Below are 23,971 nucleotides of genomic sequence, written 5' to 3'. Positions count from 1 at the left end.
CACCATCATTAAGTTTGCCGACGACAAGTGGTAGGCCTGATCACCAACGAAACAGCCAATAGGAAGGAGGTCAGAGACCTTGCAGTGTGGTGCCAGGATAACCTCTCCCTCAACGTGATCAAGACAAAGGAGATGATTGTGGACTACCTAAAAAGGAGGACCGAGCATGCCCCCATTCTCATCGACGGGGCTGTAGTAGAGCAGGTTTAGAACTTCAAGTTCCTTGGTGTCCACGTCACCAACAAACTATCATTGTCCAAACACACCAAGACAGTTATGAAGAGGGCACAACAACACCTATTCCCCCTCAAGAGATTGAAGATATTTGTCACGGGTTATCAGATCCTCAAAAAGTTCTACAGCTGCACCATCCTGACTGGTTGCATCACCGCCTGGTAAGGCAACTGCTCTGCATCTGACCATAATGCGCTACAGAGGGTAGTGTGTACAGCCTAGTACATCACTGGGGCCAAGCTTCCTGCCATCCAGGCTTCCTGCCATCCAGGACCAGGCGGTATCAGAGGAAGGCCCCAAAAAATTGCCAAAGACTTCAGCCACACTAGTCATAGACCGTTCCCTCTGCTACCGCATGGAAAGTGATACTGGAGCGCCAAGAATAGGTCCAAAAGGCTTAACAGCTTCTACCCCCAAGTCATAAGACTCAGGCCATCTCACAGCCTTATCAGAAAGCGTATTGGGTATTTTTTTAGATTAGAGACTGGTACTACTAGACACTGATTCTGCTGTGCCTTTCGCAATTGACAGTGAATACATTTTTCTTTCGAATTGTTGTGTGCGTCTATAGAATTCAGCTGTCATCATTAGCAAACTACCACACTTATTATTATTATTTTTTAATATAACCTTTATTTAACTAGGCAAGTCAGTTAAGAATACATTCTTATTTTCAATGATTGCCTCCCACGGACGACGCTGGGACAATTGTGCGCCGCCCTATGGGACTCCCAATCACGGCCAGATGTGATAAAGCATACTTATAAAACCCATTTCCATCCACATTTTCATCTCAAATGCCTCCATTACTCCAAAAGACCAAAATACAAGGAATTATTTTAAAAAAAAAGTTTAATTTGGTTGTAGGTAGGCCTATAAATAGAGTTAAAATATCTTTCATTTGTCCTCAGTCTGGTCAGTCAGTACCTTGTGTTTTTTTCCCCATTTGCTCCTGTAGAGAAAAATATAATTAATTAAAAATGGTTGACAATTTTCATGACCATTTTATTATCTTCTATATAGGTTCTGCTTGTCTTTTCATCAGAACTCCAGCATACGGCTTCATCTTGGAATATTCATGAAGATCATTAAATGGTTCTACTTGCCTCTTGTTTTACCAGATCTGCCATAATACCCATTACAGCGTTCTTGGTAGCCATTCCTCTGGGTGTTCCACTGTCCAAGGGAGTTTGATGGGTTAGTCTGTGCCTGTGTTCTGTCTGTAGACAAAACCAATAACACCATCAGGTATTCAGCATTGCAAACACCAACACAGTGGAAAACAGTTATATGTTGAACATACCCTGTGGTCCATTTTGCCAAGGTCTCCGTTTCTTTTTATTATTGTTCGGGCCATACCCAGTTTCACAAAATTCATGACCAGGCCTGGCCTTGTTTGCTTTCCTGGAATCTGCAGGAGAAAGGTAAAATGTACGTGTCATTTTCCAACATAGTTTCAAATGTGCATTTGTGTAAGAATACAGTGGTGTAAAGTACTTGAGTAAAAATATTACTTGAGTAGTACTTTGAAGTAGGTTCACTTTACATTTGACAACTTTATACTTTCCTAAAGAAAATAATGTATGTTTTACTCCATACATTTTCCCTGACATCTAAAAGTATACATTACATTTTGAATGCTTAGCAGGACAGGAAAAGGACCCAATTCACACACTAATCAAGAGAACATCCCTGATAATCCCTACTGACACATTAAACACATATGCTTTATTTGTAAATTATGTCTGCGTGTTGTAGTGTGCCCCTGGCTATCGGTAAATAAAAAAATTAATTGTGCCATCTGGTTTGCATAATAAGCTATTTGAAATGATTTATGCTTTTACTTTTGATACTTAAGCATATTTTTGCAATTACATATACTTTTGATACTTAAGTATGTTTAAAAACAAATATTTTTAGACTTTTACTCAAGTAGTATTTTACTGTGTGACTTTCAATTTTACTCATTTTCTAGTAAGGAATCTTTACTTTAACTCAAATATGAAAATTGGGTACTTTTTCAACCACTGAGAGTACATCAAAATCGTACAGTAATTCAGACCAGTTTATGAAATTACTTACCCATCTGTCGTTTCTGATTCTGTAGAATGCCACACTGCTCCTCCTGAGGCTTGGGGAGATCAGGGGCCACATTTCCCTCATTCAGTCTGCCTGTGGGGCTCTTCCTGAAACTCGCAACGTTTAGCTTTGGCTCATGACAGGAGCAGTTCCTCTCCTGTAGCTTTGAACACTTCAGACCACACACCTTGAACTGTCTGTTTGAGGAAGGAGCCATTAGCATCCTAACATCTGCGATCATCTGCTTGCAGCCCTGTCGACTGGGTACAACAGGCCCAGTCTGTTTGGTAGGCTCCTTCTCTTCAATCTCCATTTCCTGGTTGCAGGGACCTGGACAACTGTAACCAGGCTCTTGGTCTCCTGCCATACATTTGGAGGCATATGTTTCAGGGTCATCTGGAGAGCAGAGTGGGCTCTGAGCCCTGTGCTCTGTAACTTCCAGAGGCTTCAGATTTGGGCTACATTGAGCCTTGGGTTTCAGTGACCCTTGAGTGCTATTCAATGAGCCTTCAAGACTTGGGATCATTGTACTTTTGCTTGAGAACATAATAGGCAAACCATCCACACTGGCTTTTTCCACAGGCTCCACTGACCAAACAAACTCCTTATCATTTCTCTGTATTTGCCTATAATGGAATGACTCCTGGTATGGAGTAGCATTCTCGTCAGACATTTTCTCAGCCTCTTTCACATTTTCTAAAGTCAGCGAAAACCGCCGACTTCTCCTCCTCTCTGTTACATCAATGACCTGACTGGCTCGGAGGCCTTGATTGACCTTAGCAGGATCAGATTCCCTCTCAGTCACCACCTCAGGATTCATAAGGACGTTCTCTATCAGCAATTCCTTGGAGGGGACATATGGGGCCAATGACTGCACTGACCATACTGACGCATTCAACTTTTTCGGTACCTGCCTATAATGAAAGGACATCTGGCTTTGATCAGCTGAAACTTTCTCAGACGACTCCTGTGCCACATCTTCTGGCGCCATCAGTCCATTTTGTATCAGCCACTCTGTAGAAGGGACGTATGGTGCCATTGACTCCACTGACCACACGGACTCATTCACCTTTGACTCAGTCATCAAGTCATGAAAGATAAAAGGTAGCTTCAGTATTTTGTAGTGGCAATTGTCTAAGTTCGTAACACCTTCACAGCTTCCCGTCATGACCACGTTGGAGCCCTCTGTGATATTCTCATGTGGAATTTCTTGGGTAAGAATCTGACCACATTTGGGTGCCCTCTCCATTTTGGAAGATGGCGAACCTCCGCCGATCAACACATCTGGGAAGGAGGACACACACCTCTCAGCCATGATAACCTCATCCGCCTGGTCAGAGGAGCTACACATGGGGACCATGCCATCAGCAGAGCTAACTGACCACACATCATGATGCACTAGGTGACCTCCACCATGGACAGGCTTCCCCAGTGCCTCTATAGAAGTCCTATGTGAGTGGATGGTCTTGGTTCCTGCAGGTGGGTCTGTGGGGGAATTAGGTTCTACTTCCGGGCAGCTCTGTTTCTCTGCATTGGAGCATGGCGAGGATGGGGTGGTGGAGTGGGTAGAGTTGGTGCCTCTTCCAGAATCTGACCCAGTCAGAGGGGCAGCTGAGGGAGCATAGTCTTTCTCCGCTTCAGGTGGTGGTTCAGTCTGCACTTCGGAGTTGACAGTCTCTCTGGGTGTGGTGTTCTGGTAAAATGTTCTCAACCTATTGTGGTGGTTCTGGTAGACCATGGCAGCAGGATGAAACTGGTATTGTCTGTACTCAGCAGGGTGCAGCTGGGCATGGGGAAGAATATAACCTGGGGCCTCCATGTATGGTTGGGGAGGGAATGGTGGCATAACCATACCCGGCATACCGTAACCTAAAGACAGAATTAGAAGGGATGAGCATCATTGAATTGAATCAATTATTAAATAAAAAGACAGCTGAAAAACATGGTGTTCCTCAAATTATGGAAGTGTACATTTTGAGTGTGTACAATAGTATATTAATCAGAACAAACATTTGGTTTAATTATCATTAATATTACTTTATACACCCAGACTGAACATTTCATAGCTTTTATACTACAGAGTATGAAAAAGGATTCAAGCGTACCCATCCCTGGAAAGCCAGAGTATGGGTTGTAGGTCATGGGCCACTGGTAGTGGTAGACAGGAGGAAGAGGAGGGGGCTGCACAGGCTGCACGTAGAAGTAGGGTCGAGGCTGGTGCACATGGGGCGGATGTTCGGTCAGATAAGGCCCTACTCCTTGGGGTCCATGCACTGGGTGCCGTGTACCAGGGTTAGGCTGACGAACTGGCTGGCGTGGCCCAAGGCGCCTTGCATGTCGACCGTGCAGTCCATTTTCAAACGGGGTTGCTGCCATAACTCAACTAGTCAAAGAAAGAGATGGTAACTGTAAGGAATTACATTGAATCAATGAAAAGTCTGACATTGTAATTAATGACCGGAATTCAATCAATGTCATTGAATAATAAGTGCAGCTTACAAATGGTGACACTTCAACAATTAACTCCAATTTCCTGAATAAGAAAATAACTCCAAAACAGAGCACACAAATGTAAGAAATGACCTGATCACCACCAAAACAATAGATCAACTTGCATTGCCTAACAACATGCTGATTGAAAGTGGAAACTAGACACACCTGGCATTAAGTAGATGACTATGAGGGGTGTGGTTTCAGTTTGAAAAACAGTTCTTTATTTGGATTGGTTTACCAAAGCTACCGGTAATTTACCAAAGTTACTGGGATCTTTGGTAATTTGGGTAATTTAACAGGTAATCTATAGCAATGTATGGTAACTTTGGTCATTTACACTTTATTAACTTTTTACAAAATGTATTCATATAGTATACTTTAAAAAAATATTGGTGTCAATATTATTGTCCTTGAGTTTCTAGTGGTTAGACCAGGGGTATTCAACTCTTATCCTACGAGGTCTGGAGCCTGCTGGTTTTCTGTTCTACTTTATACTTAATTACACCCACCTGGTGTCCCAGATCTAAATCAGTCCCTGATTAGAGGGGCGCAATGACAAAATGCAGTGGAACTGGCTTCGAGGTCGAGAGTTGAGTTTGAGGGGGATTAGACCATATGGTTCAAGAGAAAATACCCTAATTAATGAAACAGGCATATAATCAACAATGGCATTATTTTCAATTAACTTTGCAACTCTTCTAACTATTTTTTTTTTAGACATCTCTCACCAGTTTGGTGGCAAAACATTTACAACAAACACATATTGACATATTGAATTAAATTTTAAAACATTTGTTTTAAAAAATCAAGCATATTTATTTTTTGATTTTTTTGAACCTTTAATTAATTAGCCAAGTCCTGCAGGGATGGGGGCTGGGATTAAAAAACTAAAACTAAATATAGGACAAAACACATCATGACAAGAGAGACAACACTACATAAAGAGAGACCTAAGACAACAACATAGCAAGGTAGCAACACATGACACCACAGCATGGTAGCAACACATGACACCACAGCATGGTAGCAACACAACATGGTAGCAGCAAAAAACATGGTACAAACATTATTGGGCACAGATAACAGCACAAATGGCAGCTGGGGTGAATGAGGAGTGATTACGATTGAGGAAACCAAGTCTAGATTTAACTTTAGCCTGCAGCTTTGGTATGTGCTGAGAGAAGGACCGTCTAGCCATACTACCTCAAGCTCTAAACCCTCAGAGGTAGCAATCACACCTGTGGGGAGAGGGGCGTTCTCCTTACCAAACCACATGACCTTTGTTTTGGAGGTGTTCAGAACAAGGTTGAGGACAGAGAAAGCTTGTTGGACACTAAGAAAGCTATGTTGTAGAGCGTTTAACGCAAAATCCGATGATAGCGGGTAGCAACCTTAAAGAAGAAAGGGTAAAAACCATCTGACCCAGATGTTTTTTGGGGGTCAAGTTTCAGGAGCTCCTTTAGCACCTCGGACTGAGTGACTGCCTGCAGGGATAAACTTTGTAGCGGGGCAGGGGGAAAAGAGGGAGAAGCATCGGGGCTAGTTGCATTAGAAGGGGTGGGAGATTAGGAAATGTTGGTCTGGCAAGGAGGCATGGCTGACCCCTCCTGTCTCAGCCTCCAGTATTTATGCTGCAGTAGTTTCTGTGTCAGGGGGCTAGGGTCAGTCTGTTATACCTGGAGTTTTTCTCCTGTCTTGTCCTGTGTGAATTTAAGTATGCTCTCTCTTTCTTTTTTTTCTCTCTCGGAGGACCTGAGCCCTAGGACCATGCCTCAGGACTACCTGACATGATGACCCCTTGCTGTCCCCAGTCCGCCTGGCCGTGCTGCTGCTCCAGTTTCAACTGTTCTGCCTGCAGCTATGGAACCCTGACCTGTTCACAGGATGCTCCAACTGTCCCAGACCTGCTGTTTTCAACTCTCTAGAGACAGCAGGAGCGGTAGAGATCCTCTCAATGACCGGCTATGAAAAGTCAACTGACATTTACTCCTGAGGTGCTGACCTATTGCTGAGGTGCTGACCTACTCCTGAGGTGCTGACAACTACTGTGATTATTATTATTTGACCATGCTGGTAATTTAGGAATATTTGAACATCTTGGCCATGTTCTGTTATAATCTCCAACCGGCACAGCCAGAAGAGGACTGGCCATCCCTCATAGCCTGGTTCCTCTCTAGGTTTCGGCCTTTCTAGGGAGTTTTACCTAGCCACTGTGCTTCTACACCTGCATTGTTTGCTGTTTGGGGTTTTAGGCTGGGTTTCTGTACAGCACTTTGAGATATCAGCTGATGTAAGAAGGGCTATATAAATACATTTGATTTGAGTCAAATAAGAATCCTGACTTAATAAAGTGTCGATTAAAGAGCTCAGCCATGTGCTTCTTGTCAGTAACAACCACATCATCAACATTAAGGCACGGGCAGCTGTGAGGAGGAAGGTTTATTCTCCAGGTCTTTAACTGTTTTCCAGAACTTCTTGGGAGTAGACCTACAGAGAGAGAACTAACTTTGGCCTTTCGAAAAGCCAGAGTGCACTTATTTCTCAAGTATGTGTGTGCCAAGCCTTTCGCCAAATGCAATTCTTGAGGTGGAGTAACTCTGCAAGATCACGGTCGAACCAGGGGCTGAACCTGTTTTTAATTGTAATTTTCTTTATGGGGAGGTGTCTGTTAACAATACGACTGAAAATATCAAATAAAGAAGGTCCAAGTGTCTTCGACATAGGGAATCAAGCTTATTCTGTACCAATTTACAGAGGCCAGGTCATGAAGGAAGGCTTGCTCATTAAAGTGTTTTAGCAAGCGTCTATGACAAATCAGGACAGGTCGTTTCACTGAGCAGCCATTTTGAACACAGGCTTTTAAAAAAGTGATCACTAAGGTCATTACAGAAAACACCAGATTGATACCCCTCGGGATTATATGTGAGGATAACATTGAGGAGAGTAGCCTTTTTCTGGGTGTTTGGAGTCATACTTTGTGGGATTGGTAATAATCTGAGAAAGATTTAGGGAGTCCCATTGCTTTAGGACTTGGTCAGATGGTTTAAGCATGTCCCAGTTTAGGTCACCTAGCAGGACAAATTTAGACAGTGTAAGGGGCCAGGAGAGAGCTTAGGGCAGATAGGGTACAGTCTGGTGCTGATGGAGGACGATAACATCCAGCAACAGTCAGAGCTATTTGAAAGTGTAATGCTTAAAACCAGCAAATCAAATTGTTTGGTGACAGACTTGGAGACAACCAAGCACTGAAGGTGATCCTTGGTAAAAATTTCAACTCCCCCACATTTGGAAAATCTGTCTTGATGGAAAAAAAAGTTTACCAGAAAGGTTAACATCACTATTCAAAATTCATGCCAAAACACTCATTTTAGACACCAATTGTATTCACTAAGTTGGTTTGTATTTAGGATAACGTTTTACAGCCGTCATTCTATTTTTATTTTATATGATAAATCCTCAGGGGGGCCAGAGATAAGTAGACCTGTGATAATCTGAAGTACCTCAAAATGCCACTAGATGTCATGTTATAAAAATACAAAAAGTTTCCAACATTTGGTAGTTTACTGGTACATTTTGAAAAGCCAGATAAAACCAGACTCATTTGCTTTACAAAACAAACTTCACAAAAATATAACCAGAAATCAGTTAATTGAAATAAAAACATTAGGCCCTCATTTGTTTTCACATGACTGGGAATACAGATATGCATTTGTTGGTTACAGAAACATTTTTTTTAAAGGTAGGGGCATGGATAGGAAAACCAGTCAGTATCTGGTGTGTCCATTATTTGCCTCATGTACAGCAACATCTCCTTTGCATAGAGTTGATCAGGCTGTTGATTGTAGCCTGTGGAATGTTGTCCCACTCCTCAATGGCTCTGCAAAGTTGATGGATATTGGAGGGAACTGGAACACGCTATAATACACATCGATGCAGAGCATCCCAAACATGCCAACGGTTGATGTCTGGTGAGTATGTAGGCCATGGAAGAACTGGGACATTTTCAGTTTACAGAAATTGTGTATAGATCCTTGTGACATGGGGCTTTGAATTATCATGCTGAAACATGAAGTGATGACGGCGGATGCATGGCACGACAATGGGCCTCAGGAGCTCGTCACAGTATCTCTGTGCTTTCAAATTGCCATCATTATAATGCAATCGTGTTCGTCGTCCATAGCTTATGCCTACCCATACCATAATCCCACCGCCACCATGGGGCACTGTTGACATCAGCAAAATGCTCACCCACACGACACCATAAAGGCTGTCTGCCATCTGCCCGGTACAGTTGAAACCGGGATTCATCCATTAAGAGCACCCTTCCCCAGTGTGCCAGTGGCCATTGAATATGAGCATTTACCCAATGAAGTAGGTAGGTCACAATACCAAACAAGTCAGGTCAAGACCCTGGTGAGGATGACGAGCACACAGTTAAGCTTCCCTGACAGTTTGTGCTGAAATCCTTTGGTTGTTCAAACCCACAGTTACATCAGCTGCCCAGTCTCAGATGATACTGCAGGTGAAGTCAGATCTGGAGGTCCTGCGCTGGCATGGTTACACATGATCTGCCGAAGTGAGGCAGATAGGACGTACTGCCAAGTCTAAAACCACATTGGAGACAATAGCTCTGAAGGGCATTCCTGCAGTCAGCATGACAAGCGCATGCTCCCTCAACTTGACACCTGTGGCATTGTGTTATATGACAAACTCCAGATTTTAGTGGCCTTGTCCCCGGCAAAAGGTGCACTTATGTACATGTCACCCATTAGTCAGATTTTTTTTTAAATGTTTAGCATAAGGCTGTGCTGGCTTCCAGATTACCTTGAACAAGTCAGACAAGCCAATGATTAAGGCTGTTATAATAGTACAGATGACAAGTGGTCTGCTCTTCCATGAAGTCCATAATACAAGGAAATCCAGCAATTACGGCAGTCTTTCAATTACTGATCCAACTTGTAGAGCACTAGCCACAACTTTCATGAAACTGAGGCATCAAACTATTCATCATGACAAATGTAGCCCAAGTCTATTAAAATAATAGTCATTTTTTAAAGTGCAATGCAAGGATTTTAATGACACAACAACACTGCAGACAAGTAGATGTCAGTTTGTCAACATTACACTGCAATGCTTAAAATATCTGCACAATAATAAAAAGACACATTTAGATTGACTGGCTCTTAGCTTCAAACTAGCCCAGCTATTTTTTTCTTTTCCATCTCCAAGCCACTGCATTTCCACTGCTTGATACATCGTATTACCTGGGCTTCATCCTCAGTGAACAACACAGACACTGAAAAAGAGTTTAAAAGCTGCAGAGTAGACTGGACCTACACCTCCCAGGTCCATTCTGGTCTGCAGGTCAACATGGGGGTTAGCGTCACAGTACGGTCTGTGAGGCTGCAGCCCAGGCTGTGATTAGGATGAACACACAGCGTCCAACATGGCTACCATTATCAAGCAGTGGAAATGCAGGCATCTACTGTGTAGCTAGTTGTTGAACTGCCACCTGAGATTATTTTTTTAACCACCTATACAAACATTACGAGTGTCTATTAATTTATTACAATGTGTTTTGTGTGCATTTCATAGTGCAGGTGAATTTATATATTAGGTAATACATTTAGAATAAATGTATTATGAGCGGTGCAATTCTTAAATAGGCTAATATCTTGTGCCCCTTCTCTTTGTGGTCCCTGAAAAAAAGGGAAAAAATTAGTGATCATTTTGAAACGTGACAAAGTAGTAGTATCTCTATACTGCAACAACCCTTACCTCGGCCCCTCTGGCAGCGAGAGAAGTCAGATTCTTCATGATCGTCATAGTCAGTCCTTCGGGGCCTCTGCTGAACGAATGGCCTTCTGCGTGGGGGTCTCCCTGAAGGATACAGAGAGGGAAGCATGAGCTGGGACAACAATAACAGCCAGGTCAAACAGTGTAAAGTAGAGAACTGATTAAGGCAATGAGTAACTCAGCAGTTTGAAAAGGAAACCCACTTTGTTCTTGTGACCCATTGTACGATCTCCAAGACTTTGGCTTATATTTGGCACCAGAACTCCCCCAGCTATCTTGGTCTGATGCCACAGTGCCCACTCTCCAAGGTTTCTCTGGGAAACATGACAAATTCACAACATCACATTTGTAATGAATGACAAAGATTAAAAGTAAAAACACTATTTAGAAGGGGACATCAGACCATGTCAAGAGATGGAAAGAATCTTACCATTATAAGGCCTGCATGGGGCATTTCTTCGTCCTCCTTTCCCTTTATACTCGTCAGCTTTGCCAGTCGCTTTGTGGTCCTCACAGCAGTCAAAACTCCAAAGGTAACCGTGCTCCTGCTCTTCATGACACATGACTTCATGGTGGTCCTCACAGCAGCCCCGCTTTGGTTTACTGTTATGAAACTGGCAAGCAGGCGGCTGAGGCACTCCGTTAGGGTGATGTGGCTTCTTCACAGGCACCTGACAGGCGCTCAACAGCTCCCCTCCCTCATTGTAGTCATCTTCCTCTAGCACATCGTCATCCGTTTCCTCCCGCTCAACATAACGACATAGCCCTTGTGAGTCGTCTGGCCTCAACTCTTCCGCCAGGCTCAGGCCACAGCTGAGACAGGTCTTTGAACAAGCTGCAAACCCTTCTACTGGGTTGGATTGAGTTGGTACGTTTTCCTTAACAGAGAGGTCAGGTGTATTGCAGGTTGCCTCGGCTAGCTTGCCGCCTCCCACATACATGTGACCACCAGAGATAAGGTCCACGTCTTCGATATCAGTGGAGAAGAGCTCGTCTCTGGAGGAGAGCTCGTCTATGGATGGGCTGAGGACACTCTGGCGCTCCTGGGCCACTTGGGGGTAGTAGCTACAGTAGTAGGCACTCCCAAGCGGGGACAGATGGCTTTGCGGTGGAGGCACCAGACTGGACGCAGCAGAGTCAACATACCACAGTGGATCGTCCAGCAGTATGCCTGTAACCTGATCACAGGGCAGCCTGAGGATTCTGTAAGGCAAGTCAGAGGACTCTGCCTTGGAGGCTACATTTTCTACAGGGTCCTTCAGCTCAGAGGCAGATGGTATCAGAACCTTGTCACAATCTTGTTCTGGAGCCAGACAGTCAAGTGAGTGGTGGTCATGTGAAGCCCCATTCAGTTCAAGGCTCTGTGTCAAGGCCACAGAGTCACATTTGACATCCTCTGGAGCATTAGGATGTTCTCTGGACTGCCCCTCCATCCCAGGTTCTTCAGTATTCAGGTGGCTCTTCTCAGAGTGGCATTGCTGCCTAGACTCCTCCAGACTCTCCTCATGGACAGAAGAGCTGTCGATGGGCAGTACCACAGAGCCCAGGGACCAGCAATCCTGCGTGGCCATCTCCTCCAGGCAACTCTGACTGGTTTCTGCATGATAGACCACTGCTGTAATAGCAGAGTCACTGAATACACTGCTGGGCAGAGGAGAGTCCCTCTGCCTCCTCTTACCCTGTTGGGGTTGTCTCTGTGGCAGAGGTCTCAACTCCAGCTCCCTACCAGTCCCACTGAATTCTTCCATATTTCCAGAGGAAGAAGTGGTTGTCTCAGAGGTTAGGGACCCTAGGTCAGATTTAGGGTTTAACCCTAGGTCAGATTTAGGGTTTAACTCACTGTCTTCAGGTGGCTTCTCATTGGTTCTGAGCCTGTCCAGACTGTCGATCAGCTTGTGGACAGTGTCGCTCGGATCAGTTTGAACCTCTGAACATGCGGTCTCTCGCAGTACACAGGCCTGTTGCTGGTAGTGGTGGCGGTACTGGACGTCATAGGTCGCAGAGGAGATATGGGGGTTAAACACCCTACTGTAATCAACAGGCTGCATCGGAGCCTGGGGAACCACATAGCCAGGATACTGCATACCAGTGTATAGATATGGAGCCATATATGGACGCCCATAAGGAATAACTGGAAATAAAGACAGTATAAATTAATGTAAATTCATTTGTTTAAGATCAAGAAAAATGTGTGCCATTGTACCTGGTGGGGGAAGACCATACTGGCCATATGGGTTCATATTCCATTGGTACATATTATAATAAGGTTGAGTTGGTGGTTGAACATAGAAAAATGGTCTTGTGTGATTAGTTGGATGATGTGGTTGCCCAACTCCCATTGAGTGTGAAGAATTATTCATATCTGAAAGAAAGAAGAAATTAGTTGATTTGACACTTCCCACCACAAATATTCAATTGAGTAATGTCACAATTTATCAAACCCAGTACACTAATTAATAATCACCTTCCATTGCTTGGTCAAGGCTGAAAGACACAGCACAGGATATTATACACCGCAAGTCTAGTGCAAAGAGGAAACAAGAAGTTAAGGTAAGACTACGCGTCATTAGATCGGCATCCCAAATCGGTGTAAAAAACTGGTAGTTGCAGAGGCTATGCCTTCCATTCAAATAAGGCGACAATCTGGCTGCATCCAACGAACAACAATAAATATGTATTATGCCATTACATCAGAGTAATACACATGGAAATTATGTGGAGGGGAAATGTATAACGACTTACATGTGACCGTGACGGTTCAACAAAAAAACCGTGAGACTGTAGGCGTGCACGAAACGAGAGCAACACAAAACTCTCCCGTTCTTCGCCCTCCCCACCATATTTATCACCTACTGCGCGTGGGCAATGCAACACCTGCGCCCCACACCAATTAGCGTGTAATCAACTGGATATTTTTCAGGTGAGCCGACAGGCAAATATGGCAATTAGTAATTTTCACCACAAGGTGACACCAAAACTTCACAAACAATGTACTGCACTGCAGTGCAGTTTTGCGACGTTTCCTCAGACCAAGCCATATTGGCTCCGGGGATCTCTGTTTGAGATTTAGGTTTTGACACACAATGGCGATGCATGGGGGATAGTTTCTTTGCGCAAAGCAGAATACGGCATTTTTCTCACGCAGTTTGTTTACATTCGTAGCTAGTACTGCAGCTAGATTTTACTACGACCCTGTTACTACTTGTTTTAGAATGACATTTGATATATAACAATATATATAAATACATGTTTGTAGCGCACAAGTCTGTATTGAGGTGCGTGACATGGTGTTTTGAATGAAATGCCATCTCATCGTGATTCAATGGCTGTCACTGCAGACAGTTGAGCGAAAACACTGGGTAAGCAGATTGCTTATATGACAGTATTTTCACATAGGTAGAGATATCATTTGCACTTCAACTTTAGTTAGCTAGTAATTGTGTTGTTGCAAATATAGAGTACTGCAGATGCAGGAAAAGTCTCTGGTTGCTGTGCGTGTCGCTTGATATGACAGCCTTGTGATTTATAAGCCACACACTTGACGGGGTTTACAGGTAACGTTTTATGATTGAATGAATGGATGTCAGTAAGGCAAGCATCTTGCTCATAGTCATCAACCCTGCCTGTGGTGTGCCAGTGCCCTCACAATGATTTGCTATCTGATCTGTGTGATGGTGATGACGATGACTGATGTCTCTTTTCCAGGATGGCTAGTACCCTTTCAGACCAGCTGGAGGAGGTACGATGCCATGCGGAAGCTTGTCTGTATTCCACTGGCTCAGTGCTGGAGGTCCGTGCAGGAATATCAGCCATGGCCAACATACCCTTACCACCATCGGTCAAATACCGCTACATTGCTGCGGAGACCATGATAATTGAAAACGGCGTCAATAACATCAGGAAAGAAGTGAGTTAGTTTGAGTGTGCTTGAAACGGTAAACAATGTCCATATCACAATGACATAATTACCTTCACTTAGCCTACATCTTGGAATAGTGAACCCCCCCCCCCTCCCTCTCTCTATACATTGTGCTCATATTTTTGTTCACTGTCTATTCTTTTCTCAACCTTTTTCTGTATCAAACTTTTTTCATCTTTGTCCTCTCTCCTGCCAGACCATAGGTTCGCTGCAGAGATTGTCCACAGCACTGAACATTCTGGAGAAGTATGGCTGTAACCTCACCAGCTCCAGTAGGCCCAAGTACTGGCGCGCTGTCAAGCACAACAACCCCGTCTTCAGAGCAACAGTAGATGCCATTCAGGTGAGGATGTCTTCAATACAGGCAGGTGAGATTCTGGGTGATGATATGTAGTCTACTGTCTTGTCACTATTATCTTATTGGCATCATGTTGATATAGGCTTAGTTCAATATGAGTCTATAGCCTACTACCTTGTTAATGAAGTTAATTGTGCACACACCACAACACTAATGTTATGCCAACAGTATTGCATAAAACCCTCTATATCCTTTCCTCTCCTCTGTTCTACCCCAGGGAGGAAGGGCAGTGCTTTGTCTCTATGGTTACTCCAATCAGCAGCCAGACGGCCTGAGTTTCCCTGACGAGGTCGTGGAACCTGACATTGAGAAGGTCGCAGCGGTCACCTTGGAGGTCATGAGTCTACGCATGGAACTGGACATGCTCATCAAGGTCTGGACCAATGGCAGTTATTCTGAAATATTTCAGAGGTTTCTAAAGTCAGTTGTACTACTGAGTCGTTGATGTTTTCACAGGAGGCTCACCCCCACCCAGAGTTCTTTGAGAGAATTATCCCATCACTGAACCAAAAGGTATTTTTCCTATCTCCCATAACCTATCCTCTTCCTCTCTGCCTTCTACATGTTTTTTTTGTTTACCCTATTTGCTTTTCTCTACTTCTGGCAGTTTTTATATTTGTGTGGTTTTGTGCCTGGTTGTTTCCACCACCATCAGTTGACTGAATTCTCCATTATGATTCCAGGATGACTTCGGACCCATTTCTGATGCGGTAGCTATTCCCTCCAGCCTCAGAGAGAGCCAGCCCCTGTACATGTCTCTGGCCTCCCTGTCTCAGTCTCCCACTAGTGCCTTTCTTCCAGTACGGACCGCTAACGCCTCAACCTCCACCTCTATCTCTACCAGACACACAGGTTGGAAGTGTGTGTGTGTGTGTATTTTTTACATCTGAAACTTGCATTCAACTTTCCTTGTTTCTCTTCCCCTTTGCAGACAACTGCACTATCTGTGCTATATTCCCAGTGGCTGCCCACTGTAACTCTTGTGTCCAATGGCTGTGTACTGAATGTGATAGACTGTACCACTCCTCTGCAGAACGAGCCAATCACCACAGGACTGTCGTGACATCCTCTAAAATGCGAAAGAACCACAGGTAAGACCTGACAAGTAAGACAAAATAGAAACTGACACTGAAAGGGTGAGAATCGCTACATTTTCAAAGGTGGTGATTATTGCTGAAATGCAAGTCCCTGTGTTGGGCACTAGATTCACTTCCTCCCTCTCTTTCCCAGCAGCTCCCTCCTGTCATGGCACTGTACCCACTGCACCAGGGTCAACTCCAACCAGGACATACTGTGTGAGACATGTGAGAGACCACGCCTGGCCTCCTCTGGCTCTGCTAAGGATGAGTTCCCACAGCCCTTCACCATCACTGGTCAGTACACACACACACACACACACACACACACACACACACACACACACACACACACACACACACACACACACACACACACACACACACACACACACACACACACACACACACACACACACACACACACACACACACACACACACACACACACACACACACACACCCAACCAACCAACCAACCAACCAACAATGTTTGTGTTTTAATAGTGGTGGTTTGCCTTTTTTGCACTCCAATCAGTCTCACTCCTCTGTATTTCTATGTATACTTGTTTATTGTCTGAAAATGGAAAGACACTCTTGGTGTATATGAGCTGTTGAGTTAATATTCACCTCTTCCATAGTCCAGTGTTGAGTGTGTTTTCACTATGTATGTCACCAGAGTGGCAGTGTAAAAGCTGTACGGTGGTGAACGCGGGCAGTAGTATCCTGTGTGCGGTGTGTGAGCGCCCCCGACTGGCCACCAAGCCTCCGGCAACCCCCACACGCCCCACTCCTACTCCCAACCGGCCTGCTGCTCCGGTACTGGGTATGCCAGGAGACCCAGACAGCCAGGTAAACTACTGTTAAAGTCAATGCAGAAGCAGCACATTTTCAGTTGAAATGAACGTTTCAGATTGTGCCTTTATCACCATGTATTACAGTTGATGTTATTCCTCTATTCCTGTGAGTGTCTAAGCTCATGCAAATGATCTCTTCTTCTCCCATCCTTTTGCAGTGGATGTGTCAGTTCTGTACTTACATCAATTACACTCCAGCGTCAGTGTGTGAGATGTGTGACCTCCCCCGCCCCGAGCCCACCAAAATGCGAGTCAAACTCCACCCTCCGTCCCAGGTCAAAAAGGTCCCTGTGCTGTCCGTCAAACCCAAAGACCCGCCCATGGAGGACCCTGATTTGACGAGACAGAAACTGATGAAGGAGGAGGGGCTAAAGCTGATCCTGCTCATTAGAGTGAGTGAAGGCTTTCTGTTTTATCTATAATATGGTGTATAATCACATTACCCCACTACTTGTAATATTACAAGCTATTAGCTAATTTAAGATTTTGATTCGGTAAAGTCTTTATTGTACCATTGCTGGCCAATTTGGTTGCAGAAAACAAACAATTTCAGAAAACAAACATTGTGTAAAAATAACCTTAACATCCTCACGGTGTGTAATATACATCGTGGTGAGTAGCAGCAGCTGAGGCCTAGTGGATATGTATGACAAATTGGTTTCTTTATTTCCCTCTCTCTTCCTGTCTCTGTTAACTCTTTCTCCATCCTGTCTGTCTGTCTGTCAGGATGGAGAGAAGAAAGGAGTGAGTCCAGAGGAGGTGTACACAGGCATGCGTGTCTCCGGGGTCGGAAACATCCTTCCCTGTGATTGGCTCAAAGCGGAGCTACCTCACTTGCTCGACCAGATCTGTGCCACGGCCACTTCGTCTCGAGCAGCAGACCTGAAGGCCGGACAGAACCAGAACGGTACTGGTACTTCAGAGGATACAGGTGTGGAGGAGGAGCAGACCAGAGGGGGAGGAGTGACACTGTCCAGGGCTGAGGCCAAGCTGGCCTGGCTGTCTGCAGGGGGAGACACTGAGAGAGCAGTGAAACAGGCTCTCAGAGACAGGCACTCTAAGGTGAGAGACTGGTCAGAAAGTCTATTGCCCACTAAGAACTGGTCTAAGGTCAGTTGTACTGTCACTTTTGTTCACTTTGCTGACAGCTATGTGCTGGTTTCCTAGACCTAGATTAAGCCTAGTCTTGGACTAGAACAGACCTTCAATGAAGATTCTCTACTGACTATTTTGAGTCCCAAATTAGGCTTAATCTTGGTGTGGGAAATTGGCCCCATATGTAGGAGATTAGCCTTCGAACACTCAAGGAAGGGTTTGGTCTCTCATGTACCTTTGCAGGTAAAGGAGCTGTGTTCTCTGGGGTTCACTGACGAGGTGCGGTGTCAGGAGGTTCTGAGGCAGAGCGAGGGAGAGGTGCGGGGGGCTCTGTCTCTGCTGCAGCGACCGCTCATGGAGCCCTTCCACCAACGCATGTGGAGCGACCAACCTGAGCCACCCATCGACATCAACCACCCCGACAAACAGGTGGGTCACTGGGGCTCTCTGAACTCCACTATATTTTTCTGGCCATACATTTAGCTGAACACAGAATAGCTATATTGATGATAATCTGTTTATACCTACCACCATTAAAAAAGGCCCACAGGTCATACATGTTCTTCAGACACCTTGAGAAATTGCTTGATGTCTCATGTACATTGATGTTTTACAGTGATAAGAGTTATTTTTGAGTGTGGCATATCTCTCCTTTCGTCATTCCTCTGTATCTGTTTGTCCACTTCACTGGTCTGATCTCTCTCTCCTCTCACTCTTCCCCCACCACTCCCTCCCTCTTCCCCCTGGGGCCAGCGTGTGTGCCGGAGGCTGCTGGCGGTGTATGACCTGCCCAGCTGGGGCCGCTGTGAGCTGGCCTTGTCCCTGCTGCAGGAGCGTACCGCCCCCTACTCCCTAGACGACGTGGTACAGGCCGTACGCGAGTCACATGACCGAGACTTCATCCGCCGGGTGCTGGCCAAAGAGTGCCCCATCTGCCTGTCAGACTTTCCCCACAGCAAGGTACTCTCTCAAGTGTGTGTGTGTGTGTGTGTCTGTGTGCGTGTCATAGCACAAGCTTGTCTTTACTCGAAATGTAGCAAAGCTTTTCTCCTTTTTCCTCTTTTCTTTTGCAGTATCCAACCCCCACAACTCTCCTAATCCTTTCTTTCTTCCTCTCTCTTCTCTCTCCTTCCCTGTTTCAGATGCAGTCTCTGACCTCCTGTCAGTGCTCGGTGTGCTGTGGCTGTTTCCAGCAGCACTTCACTATCGCAGTGAGAGACAAGCACATCAGAGACATGGTGTGTCCCGTCTGCTGGGAACCTGACATCAACGACCCCGAACACCTCAACAGCTACTTCTCCACCCTGGACATCCAGGTAGTACATCACACAGAGAACAACGTCACACAACATCTCCCTCAGATTCTCTATTTGAAGAGAGAAGAAACAGTGAGAAAAAAAACACAAGGCTTCTCTCCCTTCAAAATGCAGTTTTCGGTGGTGTCAGTGTTGTCTCACGAGACCATAGATTAGTTTTCTGGGTGTGTGTATGATGGTAACACCTGTAATCATATTTTCCTGTGCGTGTGTGTGTGCAGCTGCGGGAGTGTCTGGAGCCGGAAGTGTATGATCTGTTTCATAAGAAGCTGACTGAACAAGCCCTCATCAAAGACCCCAAGTTCCTCTGGTGTAGTCATGTGAGTTCTAATCACATAAAAGCCTTGAGCGGGTTTTTATAGTTTATTTCCTGTGTACAAAGGCAAATGAAAAATGTTATGTTTGTTTCCAGACATAATTTGATAATCCCCATTTGAGGCTGTCATAATAAAATACAAATCACAGTTCACTAGCTAAGAAATGGCAGTATACAGTCCATTCGGAAAGGATTCAGACCCCTTTCCACATTTTGTTACGTTACAGCCTTATTCTAAAATTTATCAAATAGTTTTCCCCCTCATCATTCTACACACAGTACCCCACAGTGACAAAGAAAAAACAGTTTTTAGAAAGGTTTGCAAATTTATCAAATTAAAAAAACTGAAATATCACATTTACATAAGTATTCAGACCCTTTACTCAGTACTTTGTTGAAGCACCTTTGTCAACGATTACAGCCTCAAGTCTTCTTGGGTATGACACTACAAGCTTGGCACACCTGTATTTGGGGAGTTTCTCGCATTATTCTGTGCAGATCCTCTCAAGCTCTGTCAGGTTGGAAGGGGAGTATTGCTGCACAGCTATTTTCAGGTCTCTCCAGAGATGTTTAATCAGGTTCAGGTCCGAGCTCTGGCTGGGGCCACACAAGGACATTCAGAGACTTGTCCCAAAGCCACTCCTACATTGTATTGGCGGTGTGCTTAGGGTCGTTGTCCTATTGGAAGGTGAACCTTTGCCCCAGTCTGAGGTCCTGAGCAGGATTTCTTCAAGGATCTCTTGGGGACCTTCAATGCTGCTGGCATTTTTTGGTACCCTTCCCCAGATCTGTGCCTCGACACAATCCTGTCGCGGAGCTCTACGGACAATTCCTTCAACCTCATTGCTTGGTTTTTGCTCTGACATGCACTGTCAACTGTGGGACCTTATATAGACAGGTATGTGCAATCAATTGAAGTTACCACAGATGGACTAAAATTAGAAACATCTCAAGGATAATCAATGGAAACAGGATGCACCTGAGCTCAATTGATAGCAAATGTATTTCTGTTTTTGTTTTTGTTCATTAACTATTCCTCCCCTCCCCTTCCTACGGTCAGTGCTCCTATGGGTTCATCTATGATGGAGACCAACTGAAGGTCACCTGTTTCCAGTGCAGGAACAGCTTCTGCGCACAATGCAAGAAACCTGTAAGTGACAAACATCCACTCTATTTATGTGTGAGAGCAGGTGATCGAAGGGGATTTTTCTTTGGAGTGAAGCTGGAGCCTAATCTGTATATCATCCTCTCTTGTCACCGTGCATTCTCTAGTGGGAGTCTCAGCACGGTGGTCTGTCGTGTGAACGGTACCAGTGCTGGAAGAGAGAGAATGACCCAGAGTACCAGAGGCAAGGCCTGGCAGGATACCTGCGTGACAACGGCATCAGTGAGTCTCTCTCTCACACACACACCTTCTTAAACACCTCTTCCATTGAGAGCTACTGTAGCGTTTAACCAGGAAAGGCAGGTACTTGCGGAGGTATGAACGACCAGACACTTTACTAGGTGTTGGGCTGAGAGAGATCAAATTGGTCTTACTCATAGTTCCTCTTCCAAACCGGTACATTTCGTTAGCATCATGAATAACACTCTTATAGAGGTACTGTGGGCCTTCTGTCTGAACTAAGCCAGAAGAATAAGGACAAACCGGACAGTGCCGACAAACAGTTAAAAGCAGCATTTGGCCCTCCTATCACATCTGACCACGTGGAATATTGTCTGTCATTTTCTGTTCATTTCTCGACAATTGATGTTGAATTGTCACCTTTCATCGACACTCAGATGTTCTACTGCACCTCAGCAGGTGTTCTACTGCACCTCAGCAGGTGTTCTACTGCACCTCAGCAGGTGTTCTACTGCACCTCAGCAGGTGTTCTACTGCACCTCAGCAGGTGTTCTACTGCACCTCAGCAGGTGTTCTACTGCACCTCAGCAGGTGTTCTACTGTGTTTACCTTTAAACCCTTTAAGTATTTACAGTCTCTTCCATGACCTTCATTTGTGGGAATTATCTCATTTAGTTCCTTTCCCTGATGCATTCTCATGTGTACTCTCCCAATACCCGGGAATCGTTACCATGAATTGACTCCCTCTTTCCCTCAGCATGTCCAAACTGCAGGTTCCAGTATGCCCTGTCCAAAGGAGGCTGTATGCACTTCAGCTGCTCCCAGTGCAGGTACCAGTTCTGCAGCGGATGCAACAACCCCTTCCACACTGTAAGTCCCTTAAATGGCTTGGTGTGTTTGTGTTCTTCATTTGTGGGTCGTTCATTTGTGTGTCATCGATTGTGCTAGTTCCTGGCAAGGTTTTATCTTATGGGAGTTGACTTGAATGTCACTTTAATGTGGGTGTTTTTCTTTCCTTCTCTCTGCCACTCTCTCCCTCTCCTCCTCTCCCACCATTTCTCTCTTTCTTTTCTCTCTCTCTTGCACCTTCTCTCCTTCCTCCCTCCCCCTTCTGTAGACTTGTGCAGTGATCCATTGTAGTGTGACAGGCCTGCATGCCCATCACCCTCGAGACTGTCTCTTCTACCTGAGGGACTGGGAGCCTGGCAGACTACAAGCCCTGCTGCAGGTAGAGACTCACACGACACACACATGGATGCTCACACTCCATTACAATCACCATAACCACATTATAGCACCCTGACTCGCATAACTGATTTTATTGCAAGAATATCTGTAGATGGACCGCATTAAAATAATTGTTTATTGTTATTGTCTGTTTGCAGAACAAGGGTGTTGAGTTCAATACGGACACCCCTCCAGGAACTCAAGCAGGTAAGATTCTATGTGTTATTTTATTTTTATTCAGAAAAACTGAAACGGAGAAATACTAAGATATATAATTTTCTTTCTCTCTCTCAGGGCTGTGCGGAGTGATAGAGCAGAAGGATGAGAGTGGGCAGCAGACTGACTCGGCCTGTGGGGCTCAAACTCAGCCTGGCCATGCAGGACTGTGCGAGTATGTTACCTCTCACTGCCACCACCAGTATATTTCAAGGACTCAAAGGCGCTTTAGAGAACAACAGAGTTCTCCCATGATAAACATGCATCGATGTAACCTAACTGGTTTTTGTCTAATCTATTCCAGGAAACACTACAGAGAGTACTTGGTGAGCCTCATCAATAGCCATTCCATCGACCCGGCCCCTCTCTTCAATGCCAACGAGCTGGTGCTGGCCTGTCGGAGATACCAAGTGGATGACGCCCGGGGGGAGCTGGAAGACGATGTGACGTACTATACTCGAATACTGGAGGTATGCTTTGATGATTTGTCTTTTTCCAAATATTTAGTCACTTTGTTTGAACATTTCTAATCTTATTTCAGAAACTTATTGATGAAGTACCACTTGGAGACAAGGTTCCACGGAAGAAATGAAAACTACTTGTTTGTTCGTTGAAGTGTCTTTAGTATTGAGTGTTGGGATTTTGGCTGTATAAGCCATCAAATGTGTTTGCGTCAATGTGACTGTTACACCACACAGCAGAAAGCTCTGCTTACATCCCCATTATTGTGCTACAGTTATTTATGAATCTATGTTAGGGCTAAATGCTCAGTTGCACATTCATTTAAAACAGAGAAGTATGAGTGGGTGTGTGGCCGTGTGGGTGTGTGCATAACATTTCAAGACTGTGATAACAGGGTTACAGCTTAAATAACCAGTTATATTTAGAGGCATCGCTTCATTGCACAGAGTCTGGAGGTGCATGCTCTTAACTGTATATTTCTGTCTGGGGGAAAAAAAAGATATATATTTAAACACCCAATAAACCACTAGGTTTTCACACCAACTCTAATCTAGCACACCTGATTTTAATAATTAGCTGGTTTATATGCTGAATCAGGTTAGTTAAAACTGAGGTTGAACCGAAAACCTGCAGGAGGGTAGAACTCTATGAATGGGGTTGGAGAGCCCTGCAATCATCCACTATGGTTCTGTCATGCTTTTTATCCAAAATGTTCCTGGTATGCTTGCTGGAAGGGAGGTAGTTGTATCCTCCGAGTAACTGCAGGGTTGACATAGTTACTGGAATGTTTAGGGGGGATTGGATCAGTACAGCCCCAGAGGCACCGCTTCAGCACTGGACATTTCCAAACTGAAAATAGTTTCCCCTCCAGGTATCATTGTGAAGTATTTCTACAGTAAATGTATCATACACAATCATTAACAATAAACTTCAGATTTGACTTGAGATATGAATTGTTTTCCCTTAATTGTGTTTGTCTTCAGTGTCAGTGAATTATGACTGAATATCACTTTGTGTAAGTTGGCTATGACTAATGTGGGACTGATTATAAAGGATGTGGCCCACTGTATTGCGGCGCCAAGTGCTATGATTAGCGGCCACTGTTATTCACTGTTCAGACTGAAAAACACGCAGAGCAAGAACTTTAGTGTAACTCAGACTTTTGAAATTGCATTTATTCTA

The 23,971-nt window shown here is 44.7% G+C and overlaps 3 protein-coding genes across 7 annotated transcripts; 1 reads left to right on the top strand and 2 right to left on the bottom strand.

The window, feature by feature from the left end:
* Positions 1–1,068: 1,068 nt before the first annotated feature.
* LOC124010069 lies at positions 1,069–4,953 on the bottom strand. The gene is made up of 6 exons (XM_046322406.1): positions 4,813–4,953; positions 4,419–4,696; positions 2,317–4,182; positions 1,538–1,645; positions 1,341–1,454; positions 1,069–1,186 (listed from the first exon to the last, which is right to left on the bottom strand). The coding sequence occupies exons 2-6, from the start codon at positions 4,687–4,689 to the stop codon at positions 1,155–1,157; spliced, it is 2,391 nt and encodes a 796-aa protein (XP_046178362.1). The 5' UTR covers positions 4,690–4,696; positions 4,813–4,953; the 3' UTR covers positions 1,069–1,154.
* A 4,900-nt stretch (positions 4,954–9,853) lies between these two features.
* buc (bucky ball) lies at positions 9,854–13,448 on the bottom strand. The gene is made up of 7 exons (XM_046322259.1): positions 13,345–13,448; positions 13,067–13,123; positions 12,806–12,964; positions 11,033–12,733; positions 10,806–10,916; positions 10,585–10,686; positions 9,854–10,505 (listed from the first exon to the last, which is right to left on the bottom strand). The coding sequence occupies exons 2-7, from the start codon at positions 13,071–13,073 to the stop codon at positions 10,474–10,476; spliced, it is 2,112 nt and encodes a 703-aa protein (XP_046178215.1). The 5' UTR covers positions 13,074–13,123; positions 13,345–13,448; the 3' UTR covers positions 9,854–10,473.
* A 256-nt stretch (positions 13,449–13,704) lies between these two features.
* LOC124009506 (E3 ubiquitin-protein ligase RNF31-like) lies at positions 13,705–23,734 on the top strand. Of its 5 annotated transcripts, none has more exons than XM_046321343.1 (23): positions 13,705–13,961; positions 14,308–14,509; positions 14,718–14,864; positions 15,097–15,252; positions 15,336–15,392; positions 15,563–15,731; positions 15,913–15,970; positions 16,113–16,252; positions 16,635–16,807; positions 16,971–17,204; positions 17,539–17,874; positions 18,151–18,336; positions 18,661–18,867; positions 19,050–19,223; positions 19,445–19,543; positions 20,600–20,689; positions 20,812–20,926; positions 21,642–21,754; positions 22,002–22,112; positions 22,270–22,318; positions 22,406–22,502; positions 22,632–22,797; positions 22,869–23,734. In XM_046321343.1, exons 2-23 carry the CDS (start codon positions 14,309–14,311, stop codon positions 22,917–22,919), a joined length of 3,129 nt encoding a protein of 1,042 aa, XP_046177299.1. In that variant the 5' UTR covers positions 13,705–13,961; position 14,308; the 3' UTR covers positions 22,920–23,734. The 5 variants fall into 5 exon arrangements, with proteins under 5 accessions (XP_046177299.1, XP_046177298.1, XP_046177297.1 ...); XM_046321342.1 differs by having other exon boundaries at positions 16,110–16,252; XM_046321341.1 differs by having other exon boundaries at positions 15,811–15,970.
* The last annotated feature ends 237 nt before the right edge of the window (positions 23,735–23,971 follow it).

The sequence above is a fragment of the Oncorhynchus gorbuscha genome, linkage group LG22 (assembly GCF_021184085.1).
Source record: "Oncorhynchus gorbuscha isolate QuinsamMale2020 ecotype Even-year linkage group LG22, OgorEven_v1.0, whole genome shotgun sequence".
Lineage (NCBI taxonomy): Eukaryota > Metazoa > Chordata > Actinopteri > Salmoniformes > Salmonidae > Oncorhynchus > Oncorhynchus gorbuscha.
The sequence above is the reverse complement of the archived record's forward strand: the minus strand, read 5'-3'. Positions and strand labels throughout refer to the sequence as shown.

What these genes read in the sequence shown, in the direction of transcription:
- LOC124010069 (XM_046322406.1), bottom strand. Translation starts at nt 4,689, where the DNA reads ATGGCAGCAACCCCGTTTGAAAATGGACTGCACGGTCGACATGCAAGG. An exon ending in CTCTGGCTTTCCAGGGATGG is followed by an intron (nt 4,183 to 4,418) that starts GTACGCTTGAAT and finishes TTCTGTCTTTAG; the next exon opens with GTTACGGTATGCCGGGTATG. An exon ending in CAGATCTGGTAAAACAAGAG is followed by an intron (nt 1,187 to 1,340) that starts GCAAGTAGAACC and finishes TTTTCTCTACAG; the next exon opens with GAGCAAATGGGGAAAAAAAC.
- buc (XM_046322259.1), bottom strand. An exon ending in GTATGGTCTTCCCCCACCAG is followed by an intron (nt 12,734 to 12,805) that starts GTACAATGGCAC and finishes CTTTATTTCCAG; the next exon opens with TTATTCCTTATGGGCGTCCA. An exon ending in CAATGGGTCACAAGAACAAA is followed by an intron (nt 10,687 to 10,805) that starts GTGGGTTTCCTT and finishes TGTATCCTTCAG; the next exon opens with GGAGACCCCCACGCAGAAGG.
- LOC124009506 (XM_046321339.1), top strand. Translation starts at nt 14,309, where the DNA reads ATGGCTAGTACCCTTTCAGACCAGCTGGAGGAGGTACGATGCCATGCG. An exon ending in ACAGCCCTTCACCATCACTG is followed by an intron (nt 16,253 to 16,634) that starts GTCAGTACACAC and finishes GTATGTCACCAG; the next exon opens with AGTGGCAGTGTAAAAGCTGT. An exon ending in CCTGCGTGACAACGGCATCA is followed by an intron (nt 20,927 to 21,641) that starts GTGAGTCTCTCT and finishes TCTTTCCCTCAG; the next exon opens with CATGTCCAAACTGCAGGTTC.